Genomic DNA, 12,500 nt, shown 5'->3' on the forward strand with positions numbered 1-12,500 from the left:
CAGTATATCTCTCTCTCTGTCTCTCTCTGTCCCAGCCTGGCCCAGGTACCGTGTGCTGCAGGGGTATAGTATCTCTCTCTCTGTCTCTCTCTGTCCCAGCCTGGCCAGGTACCGTGTGCTGCAGGGGTACAGTATCTCTCTCTGTCTCTCTCTCTCTCTGTCCTAGCCTGGCCCAGGTACCGTGTGCTGCAGGGTACAGTATCTCTCTCTCTCTCTCTCTGTCCTAGCCTGGCCCAGGTACCGTGTGCTGCAGGGGTACAGTATCTCTCTCTCTCTCTCTCTGTCCTAGCCTGGCCCAGGTACCGTGTGCTGCAGGGGTACAGTATCTCTCTCTCTCTCTCTCTGTCCTAGCCTGGCCCAGGTACCGTGTGCTGCAGGGGTACAGTCTCTCTCTCTCTCTGTCCTAGCCTGGCCCAGGTACCGTGTGCTGCAGGGGTACAGTATCTCTCTCTCTCTCTGTCCTAGCCTGGCCCAGGTACCGTGTGCTGCAGGGGTACAGTATCTCTCTCTCTGTCCTAGCCTGGCCCAGGTACCGTGTGCTGCAGGGTTACAGTATCTCTCTCTCTCTCTGTCCTAGCCTGGCCCAGGTACTGTGTGCTGCAGGGGTACAGTATCTCTCTCTCTGTCTCTCTCTGTCCTAGCCTGGCCCAGGTACCGTGTGCTGCAGGGTTACAGTATCTCTCTCTCTGTCTCTCTCTGTCCTAGCCTGGCCCAGGTACCGTGTGCTGTAGGGGTACAGTATCTCTCTCTCTGTCTCTCTCTGTCCTAGCCTGGCCCAGGTACCGTGTGCTGCAGGGGTACAGTATCTCTCTCTCTGTCTCTCTCTCTCTGTCCTAGCCTGGCCCAGGTACCGTGTGCTGCAGGGGTACAGTATCTCTCTCTCTGTCTCTCTCTGTCCCAGCCTGGCCCAGGTACTGTGTGCTGCAGGGGTACAGTATCTCTCTCTCTGTCTCTCTCTGTCCTAGCCTGGCCCAGGTACCGTGTGCTGCAGGGGTACAGTATCTCTCTCTCTGTCTCTCTCTGTCCTAGCCTGGCCCAGGTACCATGTGCTGCAGGTATACATGTACAGTATCTCTCTCTCTGTCTCTCTCTGTCCTAGCCTGGCCCAGGTACCGTGTGCTGCAGGGTTACAGTATCTCTCTCTGTCCTAGCCTGGCCCAGGTACTGTGTGCTGCAGGGGTACAGTCTCTCTCTCTGTCTCTCTCTGTCCTAGCCTGGCCCAGGTACCGTGTGCTGCAGGGGTACAGTGTGCTCTCTCTCTCTGTCTCTCTCTGTCCTAGCCTGGCCCAGGTACCGTGTGCTGCAGGGGTACAGTATCTCTCTCTCTGTCTCTCTCTGTCCTAGCCTGGCCCAGGTACCGTGTGCTGCAGGGTACAGTATCTCTCTCTCTCTCTCTCTCTGTCCTAGCCTGGCCCAGGTACCGTGTGCTGCAGGGGTACACAGTCTCTCTCTCTCTGTCTCTCTCTGTCCTAGCCTGGCCCAGGTACCGTGTGCTGCAGGGGTACAGTATCTCTCTCTCTGTCTCTCTCTCTCTCCTAGCTAGCCTGGCCCAGGTACCGTGTGCTGTAGGGGTACAGTATCTCTCTCTCTGTCTCTCTCTGTCCTAGCCTGGCCCAGGTACCATGTGCTGCAGGGGTACAGTATCTCTCTCTCTGTCTCTCTCTGTCCTAGCCTGGCCCAGGTACCGTGTGCTGCAGGGTTACAGTATCTCTCTCTCTGTCCTAGCCTGGCCCAGGTACCGTGTGCTGCAGGGGTACAGTATCTCAGTATCTCTCTCTGTCTCTCTCTGTCCTAGCCTGGCCCAGGTACCGTGTGCTGCAGGGGTACAGTATCTCTCTCTCTGTCTCTCTCTGTCCTAGCCTGGCCCAGGTACCGTGTGCTGTAGGGGTACAGTATCTCTCTCTCTGTCTCTCTCTGTCCTAGCCTGGCCCAGGTACCGTGTGCTGCAGGGGTACAGTATCTCTCTCTCTGTCTCTCTCTGTCCTAGCCTGGCCCAGGTACCGTGTGCTGCAGGGGTACAGTATCTCTCTCTCTGTCTCTCTCTCTGTCCTAGCCTGGCCCAGGTACCGTGTGCTGCAAGGTTATAGTATCTCTCTCTGTCCTAGCCTGGCCCAGGTACCGTGTGCTGCGGGGGTACAGTATCTCTCTCTCTGTCTCTCTCTGTCCTAGCCTGGCCCAGGTACCGTGTGCTGCAGGGTTACAGTATCTCTGTCTCTCTCTGTCCTAGCCTGGCCCAGGTACCGTGTGCTGCAGGGGTACAGTATCTCTCTCTCTCTCTCTGTCCTAGCCTGGCCCAGGTACCGTGTGCTGCAGGGTTACAGTATCTCTCTCTCTGTCTCTCTCTGTCCTAGCCTGGCCCAGGTACCGTTTGCTGCAGGGTTACAGTATCTCTCTCTCTGTCTCTCTCTGTCCTAGCCTGGCCCAGGTACCGTTTGCTGCAGGGTTACAGTATCTCTCTCTCTGTCTCTCTCTGTCCTAGCCTGGCCCAGGTACCGTGTGCTGCGGGTGATAGACGTGGGCCAGTACAACCTGGAGATCTCTACTGCTGCGCTCTCTGATGACTCCCTGTATGAGTGCCAGGCCACGGAGGCTGCCCTGCGCTCCCGGAGAGCCAAACTCACCATCCTCAGTGAGTATCTATCTGTGTGTGTCCACTGCAGAGTGTGACTGTGTGTGTCCACTGCAGTGTGTGGCTGTGTGTGTCAAGAGTGAGTGTGTGTCCAGTGTGTGACTGTGTATTATTATGTGGAGTGTGTGTATCTAGTGCAGTCTGTGAGTGTGTGTGTGTCAGTGTGTGTGTCCAGTGCAGTGTGTGACTGTACAGTATGTCTGTTGTAGTGTATATGCAGAGTGTGTGTGTTGTATTGTGTATATGCAGCGTGTGTGTTCATCTCTCTGCGTGTGTTGTAGTGTATACGCGGTGTGTGTGTTTTATTGTGTTGTCCTACAGTTCCTCCTGATGACCCAGTGATCGAGGGCTTTCCAGAGATCCTGCTGAGAGCCAATGCCTCGTACAACCTGAGCTGTGTGTCCCGCGGGGCCAAGCCACTGGCCCTCATCGAGTGGCAGCGGGATGGGGTGGCCCTGGAGGGAGCCTTTAGTTCCACCGTGAGTCACACACAGATATGAAGGCCGCTGCACGTTGACATATTTTATGTTTTATCACTAAATACACCTTTTGCTGGCTCCACCCTGTCCTCCCCCTCGTTGTCTCTCTCCCTTTTCTCCCTCTCCCCCTCTGTCTACCCCATCCTCCCCCTCTGTCTACCCCATCCTCCCCCCTCTCTCTCTTTTCTCCTTCTCCCCCTCTGTCTACCCCATCCTCCCCCTCTGTCTACCCCATCCTCCCCCTCTCTCTCCCTTTTCTCCCTCTCCCCTCTGTCTACCCCATCCTCCCCTCTCTCTCCCTCCCCTTTCTACCCCCTCCCCCCTCTGTCTACCCCATCCTCCCCCTCTGTCTACCCCATCCTCCCCCTCTGTCTACCCCATCCTCCCCCTCTCTCTCCCTTTTCTCCCTCTCCCCCTCTGTCTACCCCATCCTCCCCCTCTCTCTCCCTTTTCTCCCTCTCCCCCTCTGTCTACCCCATCCTCCCCCTCTCTCTCCCTTTTCTCCCTCTCCCCTCTGTCTACCCCATCCTCCCCCTCTCTCTCCCTTTTCTCCCTCTCCCCCTCTGTCTACCCCATCCTCCCCCTCTGTCTATCCCATCCTACCCCATCCCCCTCTGTCTACCCCATCCTCCCCCTCTCTCTCCCTTTTCTCCCCTCCCCCTCTGTCTACCCCATCCTCCCCCCTCTGTGTACCCCATCCCTCCCCTCTGTCTACCCTATCCTCCCCCTCTGTCTACCCCATCCTCCCCCTCTGTCTACCCCATCCTCCCCCTCTGTCTACTCCATCCTCTCCCTCTCTCTCTCCCTTTTCTCCCTCTCCCCTGTGTCTACTCCATCCTCCCCCCCCCTCGCTCTCTCCTTCTCTCCCCTCTCTCTCTCCCTTTTCTCCCTCCATCCTCTCCCCCCTCTGTCTACTCCATCCTCCCCCTCTCTCTCCCTTTTCTCCCTCTCCCCTCTGTCTACCCCATCCTCCCCCCTCTCTCCCTTTTCTCCCTCTCCCCCCTCTGTCTACCCCATCCTCCCCCTCTCTCTCCCTTTTCTCCCTCTCCCCTCTGTCTACCCCATCCTCCCCCTCTCTCCCTTTTCTCCCTCTCCCCCTCTGTCTACCCCATCCTCCCCTCTGTCTATCCCATCCTCCCCCTCTGTCTACCCCATCCTCCCCATCCTCCCCTTTTCTCTCTCCCTTTTCTCCTCTCTCCCCCTCTGTCTATCCTCCCCCCCATCCTACCCCCCCTCTCTCTCCCTTTTCTCCCTCTCTCCCCCTCTGTCTACCCCATCCTCCCCCCTCTGTCTACCCCATCCTCCCCCTCTGTCTCCCCTCTGTCCCCATCCTCCCCCCCCTCTGTCTACCCCATCCTCCCCCTCTCTCTCCCTTTTCTCCCTCCCCCCCTCTCTGTCTACCCCATCCTCCCCCTCTGTGTACCCCATCCTCCCCTCTGTCTACCCTATCCTCCCCCTCTGTCTACCCCATCCTCCCCTCTGTCTACCCCATCCTCCCCCTCTGTCTACTCCATCCTCCCCCTCTCTCTCTCCCTTTTCTCCCTCTCCCCTGTGTCTACTCCATCCTCCCCCTCGCTCTCTCCTTCTCTCCCCTCTCTCTCTCCCTTTTCTCCCTCCCCCTCTGTCTAATCCATCCTCCCCCTCGCTCTCTCCTTCTCTCCCCCTCTCTCTCCCTTTTCTCCCTCTCCCTCTGTCTACTCCATCCTCCCCCTCGCTCTCTCCTTCTCTCCCTCTCTCTCTCCCTTTTCTCCCTCTCCCTCTGTCTACCCCATCCTCCCCCCTCGCTTTCTCCCGCTCCCCCTTTTCTCTCTCCCTCTCTCCCCTCTCTATCTACCTCCCCCTCTCTCCCCATGCCTCCCTCTCTTTACCCCATCCTCCCCTCCTCTCTCTCCTCCTCTCCCCTCTCTCTACCCCCCCTCTCTCTACCTCATCCTCCCCCTCTCTCTCTCCTCCTCTCCCCTCTCTCTCTCCCTCTCCCCCTCTCTCTATCTCCCTCTCTCCCCCAGGAGGTTCTCCCAGACAGAAAGAGAGTGACGACCCGGAGCCTCCTACCCATCATCCCAGAGGACAAAGACACGGGACGCAACTTTACCTGTGTGGCCAGCAACCGGGCTGTCCCCATGGGAAAACGCACCACCGTCACCCTCAACGTCCACCGTAAGTGTGTTTGTGTGTGTGTGTGTGTGTGTGTGTGTGTGTGTGTGTGGGTGGTGGGAGGGTGTGTATGTTAATAGTTTTAAGGTATGAGTGTGTGACTGTGTTTCAGGTTTATTTAATCCCTCCCTCTTCCTCCCTCCCTCTCCTTCCTTCCTTCCTTCCTTCCTTCCTTCCTTCCTTCCTTCCTTCCTTCCTTCCTTCCTTCCTTCCTTCCTTCCTTCCTTCCTTCCTTCCTTCCTTCCTTCCCTCCCTCCCTCCCTCCCTCCCTCCCTCCCTCCCTTCCTCTCCTTCCCTCCCTCCCTCCCTCCTGCAGACCCCCAAGGTGAATCTCTCTATGGAGCCACAGTCTGTTTTGGAGGGAGAGAGAGTCACCTTCTCCTGCCAGGCCACCGCCAACCCCCCCATCATGGGCATCCGGTCAGTGGGAGTCTGTTGGATAAGTGTGTTTTCTGGGTGGTGTTCAGGGGTGTGTTTGATGGGGGGTATTCAGTAGTGTGTTTTCTGGGTGGTGTTCAGGGGTGTGTTTGATGGGTGGGTGGTATTCAGAGTGTGTTTGATAGGTGGTATTCAGTAGTGTGTTTGATAGGTGGTATTCAGTAGTGTGTTTGATGGGTGGTATTCCGTAGTGTCTTTGATGGGTGGTATTCAGTAGTGTGTTTGATGGGGGTATTCAGTAGTGTGTTTGATGGGGGTATTCAGTAGTGTCTTTGATGGGTGGTATTCAGTAGTGTGTTTGATGGGTGGTATTCAGTAGTGTGTTTGATGGGGGTATTCAGTAGTGTCTTTGATGGGTGGTGAGTGGTATTCAGTAGTGTGTTTGATGGGTGGTATTCAGTAGTGTGTTTGATGGGTGGTATTCAGTAGTGTGTTTGATGGGTGATATTCAGTAGTGTGTTTGATGGGTGATATTCAGTAGTGTGTTTGAAGGGTGGTATTCAGTAGTGTGTTTGATGGGTGGTATTCAGTAGTGTGTTTGATGGGTGATATTCAGTAGTGTGTTTGATGGGTGGTATTCAGTAGTGTGTTTGATGGGGGTGTATTCAGTAGTGTGTGTGATGGGTGATATTCATTAGTGTGTTTGATGGGTGGTATTCAGTAGTGTGTTTGATGGGGTGTATTCAGTAGTGTGTGTATTGATGGGGTGTATTCAGTAGTGTGTGTGATGGGTGGTATTCAGTAGTGTGTGTGATGGGTGGTATTCAGTAGTGTGTGTGTGTGTGATGGGGTGTATTCAGTAGTGTGTGATGGGGTGTATTCAGTAGTGTGTGTGATGGGGTGTATTCAGTAGTGTGTGTGATGGGGTGTATTCAGTAGTGTGTGTGATGGGTGGTATTCAGTAGTGTGTTTGATGGGGTGTATTCAGTAGTGTGTGTGATGGGGTGTATTCAGTAGTGTGTGTGATGGGATGGGGTGTATTCAGTAGTGTGTGTGATGGGGGTATTCAGTAGTGTGTGTGATGGGGTGTATTCAGTAGTGTGTGTGATGGGGGTAGTGTTGTGATGGGGTGTATTCAGTAGTGTGTGTGATGGGGTGTATTCAGTAGTGTGTGTGATGGGGTGTATTCAGTAGTGTGTGTGATGGGGTGTATTCAGTAGTGTGTGTGATGGGGTGTATTCAGTAGTGTGTGTGATGGGGTGTATTCAGTAGTGTGTGTGATGGGGTGTATTCAGTAGTGTGTGTGATGGGGTGTATTCAGTAGTGTGTGTGATGGGGTGTATTCAGTAGTGTGTTTGATGGGGTGTATTCAGTAGTGTGTGTGATGGGGTGTATTCAGTAGTGTGTGTGATGGGTTGTATTCAGTAGTGTGTGTGATGGGGTGTATTCAGTAGTGTGTGTGATGGGGTGTATTCAGTAGTGTGTGTGATGGGGTGTATTCAGTAGTGTGTGTGATGGGGTGTATTCAGTAGTGTGTGTGATGGGTGTATTCAGTAGTGTGTGTGATGGGGTGTATTCAGTAGTGTGTGTGATGGGGTGTATTCAGTAGTGTGTGTGATGGGGTGTATTCAGTAGTGTGTGTGATGGGTGGTATTCAGTAGTGTGTTTGATGGGGTGTATTCAGTAGTGTGTGTGATGGGGATGGGGTGTATTCAGTAGTGTGTGTGATGGGGTGTATTCAGTAGTGTGTGTGATGGGTGGTATTCAGTAGTTTGTTTGATGGGGTGTATTCAGTAGTGTGATGTGATGGGGTGTATTCAGTAGTGTGTGTGATGGGGTGTATTCAGTAGTGTGTGTGATGGGGTGTATTCAGTAGTGTGTGTGATGGGGTGTATTCAGTAGTGTGTGTGATGGGGTGTATTCAGTAGTGAGTGTGTGTGATGGGGTGTATTCAGTAGTGTGTGTGATGGGGTGTATTCAGTAGTGTGTGTGATGGGGTGTATTCAGTAGTGTGTGTGATGGGGGTGGTATTCAGTAGTGTGTGTGATGGGGTGTATTCAGTAGTGTGTGTGATGGGGTGTATTCAGTAGTGTGTTTGATGGGTGGTATTCAGTAGTGTGTGTGATGGGTGGTATTCAGTAGTGTGTGTGATGGGGTGTATTCAGTAGTGTGTGTGATGGGGTGTATTCAGTAGTGTGTGTGATGGGGTGTATTCAGTAGTGTGTTTGATGGGTGGTATTCAGTAGTGTGTTTGATGGGTGGTATTCAGTAGTGTGTGTGATGGGGTGTATTCAGTAGTGTGTGTGATGGGGTGTATTCAGTAGTGTGTTTGATGGGTGGTATTCAGTAGTGTGTTTGATGGGGTGTATTCAGTAGTGTGTGTGATGGGGTGTATTCAGTAGTGTGTGTGATGGGGTGTATTCATTACTTTGTGTGATGGGGTGTATTCAGTAGTGTGTGTGATGGGGTGTATTCAGTAGTGTGTGTGATGGGGTGTATTCATTAGTGTGTGTGATGGGGTGTATTCAGTAGTGTGTGTGATGGGGTGTATTCAGTAGTGTGTGTGATGGGGTGTATTCAGTAGTGTGTGTGATGGGGTGTATTCAGTAGTGTGTGTGATGGGGTGTATTCAGTAGTGTGTGTGATGGGGTGTATTCAGTAGTGTGTGTGATGGGGGTATTCAGTATTCAGTAGTGTGTGTGATGGGGTGTATTCAGTAGTGTGTGTGATGGGGTGTATTCAGTAGTGTGTGTGATGGGGTGTATTCATTAGTGTGTGTGATGGGGTGTATTCAGTAGTGTGTGTGATGGGGTGTATTCAGTAGTGTGTGTGATGGGGTGTATTCAGTAGTGTGTGTGATGGGGTGTATTCAGTAGTGTGTGTGATGGGGTGTATTCAGTAGTAGTGTGTGTGATGGGGTGTATTCAGTAGTGTGTGTGATGATGGGGTGTATTCAGTAGTGTGTGTGATGGGTGGTATTCAGTAGTGTGTGTGATGGGGTGTATTCAGTAGTGTGTGTGATGGGGTGTATTCAGTAGTGTGTGTGATGGGGTGTATTCAGTAGTGTGTGTGATGGGTGGTATTCAGTAGTGTGTGTGATGGGTGGTATTCAGTAGTGTGTGTGATGGGTGGTATTCAGTAGTGTGTGTGATGGGGTGTATTCAGTAGTGTGTGTGATGGGGTGTATTCAGTAGTGTGTGTGATGGGGTGTATTCAGTAGTGTGTGTGATGGGGTGTATTCAGTAGTGTGTGTGATGGGGTGTATTCAGTAGTGTGTGTGATGGGGTGTATTCAGTAGTGTGTGTGATGGGGTGTATTCAGTAGTGTGTGTGATGGGGTGTATTCAGTAGTGTGTGTGATGGGGTGTATTCAGTAGTGTGTGTGATGGGGTGTATTCAGTAGTGTGTGTGATTCAGTAGGTGGTGATATTCAGTAGTGTGTGTGATGGGGTGTATTCAGTAGTGTGTGTGATGGGGTGTATTCAGTAGTGTGTGTGATGGGTGGTATTCAGTAGTGTGTGTGATGGGGTGTATATTCAGTAGTGTGTGTGATGGGGTGTATTCAGTAGTGTGTGTGATGGGGTGTATTCATTAGTGTGTGTGATGGGGTGTATTCAGTAGTGTGTGTGATGGGGTGTATTCAGTAGTAGTGTGTGTGATGGGGTGTATTCATTAGTGTGTGTGATGGGGTGTATTCAGTAGTGTGTGTGATGGGGTGTATTCATTAGTGTGTGTGATGGGGTGTATTCAGTAGTGTGTGTGATGGGGTGTATTCATTAGTGTGTGTGATGGGGTGTATTCAGTAGTGTGTGTGATGGGGTGTATTCATTAGTGTGTGTGATGGGGTGTATTCATTAGTGTGTGTGATGGGGTGTATTCATTAGTGTGTGTGATGGGGTGTATTCATTAGTGTGTGTGATGGGGTGTATTCAGTAGTGTGTGTGATGGGGTGTATTCATTAGTGTGCACTGTAGCAGCAAAACATAACAAAATACTTATAATGCAACAGAATCCCAAAAACAAGCATTTCCTATTGGACAAGTTCAAGTAGTCCCTCCCCATTTCACTTAGTTTTCTTCCATTAGGTGTCTAGTGAATACTACCTGTGATATGTCTGATAGTGTGTCTGTTGGTGTGTCTGTTAGTGTGTCTGTTAGTGTGTCTGATAGTCTGTCTGTTGTTGTGTCTGATAGTGTGTCTGATAGTGTGTCTGATATTGTGTCTGATAGTGTGTCTGATAGTGTGTATGTTAGTGTGTCTGATAGTGTGTCTGATAGTGTGTCTGATAGTGTGTCTGATAGTGTGTCTGATAGTGTGTCTGTTAGTGTGTCTGATAGTGTGTCTGATAGTGTGTCTGATAGTGTGTCTGATAGTGTGTCTGATAGTGTGTCTGATAGTGTGTCTGATAGTGTGTCTGTTAGTGTGAACATATAAGATCAGTATGTGTTGATGAGGCTGTTCCACCTGTGTGTGTGTGTCTCTCTCAGGTGGGCGAAGGGTGGTGTTCTCCTGGAGGGGATGAGAGACAGTGTGTTTGTGACTACAGCAGACCACTCCTTCCACACCGAGCCGGTCTCCTGCTCTGTCTTCAACGCTGTGGGACACACCAACCTCAGCATCCTGGTCAACGTACACTGTGAGTCTGACCATTAGATAGATTTGATTGTCCTCCGAAAAGGAAATTCATTTCCACAGGTCGTGCATTTACATGTGAAGACCAACATCACCCAGACATGACATTTCTAGTTCCATACCTCCAGATAAACAGGCAGGAGACTGAGACAGCATAGCATATTAGTCTGTCTGTTTGTCTGCTTTCTTGTCTACTGTGTCTGTCTTTCTGTCCGGCCGTCAGTTCGTCTGCCTGTATACCTGTCTTCCTGTGTCTTCCTACTACCGCACCACAGGAGGTTGGTGGCACCTTAATTGGGGAGGACGGGCTCGTGGTAATGGCTGGAGCGGGATAGGTGGAATGGTTTCCAATACATCAAATACATGGTTTCCACGGTTTCCATGTGTTTGATACCGTTCCATTCACTCTGTTCCAGCCATTATTATGAGCCGTCCTCCCCTCACCAGCCTCCACTGTACAGTATCAATCGTTTTACCTGCAGTTGTGCTGCTCCTGGCTCATCCTCAGGTGAGGTCCCCTCTTCATTAGGTGTTTCGACGATTCTCACTACACCTTCCAAAGGGTGTGATGATTGCGTTGATTAGGCCCGAACTGAACCAGGTGGCTTAACCCCTGCTCCCCCTCACTTCAGCCACAGCCAATGTGATGCTCTCTCTACCTCCTGCCCAGCTGTGCGATCTTCTTCCTCTGTGCTCCTTTTACTCTGAGGATACTTCGTGCCCTCCACAGAAACTGACCTGGGAAACCTCTTGCCCCAACCTCCGCCGGGTACTCCCTCAATCCTCTCATCCTCCCGTGGAACCGTCAGCTCGAGCATTATGATGTTCTTTATGCTCCTCAGCCAGATCAACAGATCTACGGTGTATTCAGAAAGTGTTCAGACCCGTTGACTTTATCCACATTTTGTTACGTTACAGCCTTATTCTGAAACGGATTAAATATATATATATTTTTTTCCCTCACACACAATACCTCATAATGACAAAGCAAAAACAGGTTTTTAGCCAATTTTTGCAAATGTATGAATAAAAATCCACGGAAATATAACATTTACATAAGTATTCAGACCCTTTACTCAGTACTTTGTTGAAGCACCTTTGACAGTGATTACAGCATTGAGTCTTCTTGGGTTTGACACTACAAGCTTGGAACATCTGTATTTGGGGAGTTTCTCCCATTCTTCTCTGCAGATCTTCAAGCTCTGTCAGGTTGGATGGGGAGCAGCGCTGCACAGATATTTTCAGGTCTCCAGAGATGTTCGGGCTCTGGCTGGGCCACTCAAGGACATTCAGAGACTTGTCCCAAAGCCACTCCTGCGTTGTCTTTGTGTGCTTAGGGTCGTTGTCCTGTTGGAAGGGGAACCTTCGCCCCGGTCTGAGGTCCTGAGCACTCTGGAGCAGGTTTTCATCAAGGATCTTGCTATACTTTCTCTGATGCTGCCACCACCATACTTCACCGTAGGGATGGTGCCAAGTTTCCTCCAGACGTGATGCTTTGCATTGAGGTCAAAGAGTTCCATCTTGGTTTCAGACCAGAGAGGAGCAGGTTTTCCTTGTTTCTCATGGTCTGAGAGTCCTTTAGGTGCCCTTTGGCAAACTTCAAGCGGGCTGTCATGTGCCTTTTACTGAGGAGTGGCTTCCGTCTGGCCACTCTACCATAAAGGCCTGATTGGTAGAATGCTGCAGTTGGTTGTTCTTCTGGAAGGTTCTCCCATCTCCACAGAGGAACTCTAGAGCTCTGTCAGAGTGACCATCTGGTTCTTGGTCACCTCCCTGACCAAGGCCCTTCTCCCCCGATTGCTCAGTTTTGCCTGGCGGCCAGCTCTATAAAGAGTCTTGGTGGTTACGAACTTCTTCCATTTAAGAATGATGGAGGCCACTGTGTTCTTGGGGACCTACAGTGCTGCAGAAATGTTTTGGTACCCTTCCCTAAATCTGTGCCTCGACACAATCCTGTCTCTGAGCTCTACGGACAATTCCTTCGACGTCATGTCGGGGTTTTTCTCTGACATTCACTGTCAACTGTGGGACCTTATATAAACAAGTGTGTGCCTTTCCGAATCATGTCCAATCAATTATATTTTTAATTTACCACAGGACTCCAATCAAGTTGTAAAAACATCTCAAGGATGATCAATGGAAATAGGATGCACCTGAGCTCAATTTAGAGTATCATAGCAAAGGGTCTGAATACTTATGTAAATAAGCTATTTCTGTTTTTTATCGTTA

General features: G+C 51.1%; 1 protein-coding gene across 1 annotated transcript in view; it reads left to right on the plus strand.

Moving 5' to 3' along the window:
- Window positions 1–12,500, plus strand: part of kirrel1b (kirre like nephrin family adhesion molecule 1b) — an 89,617-nt gene that overhangs the window by 62,241 nt on the left and 14,876 nt on the right. The window contains exons 3-7 of the mRNA XM_042329061.1: window positions 2,480–2,629; window positions 2,951–3,108; window positions 5,115–5,273; window positions 5,579–5,682; window positions 10,127–10,275. Of these exons, the coding sequence (XP_042184995.1) occupies window positions 2,480–2,629; window positions 2,951–3,108; window positions 5,115–5,273; window positions 5,579–5,682; window positions 10,127–10,275 (720 nt within the window). The remainder of the gene's footprint in view (window positions 1–2,479; window positions 2,630–2,950; window positions 3,109–5,114; window positions 5,274–5,578; window positions 5,683–10,126; window positions 10,276–12,500) is intronic.

This window comes from Oncorhynchus tshawytscha, linkage group LG10 (assembly GCF_018296145.1).
Source record: "Oncorhynchus tshawytscha isolate Ot180627B linkage group LG10, Otsh_v2.0, whole genome shotgun sequence".
In the NCBI taxonomy this organism is placed as follows: domain Eukaryota; kingdom Metazoa; phylum Chordata; class Actinopteri; order Salmoniformes; family Salmonidae; genus Oncorhynchus; species Oncorhynchus tshawytscha.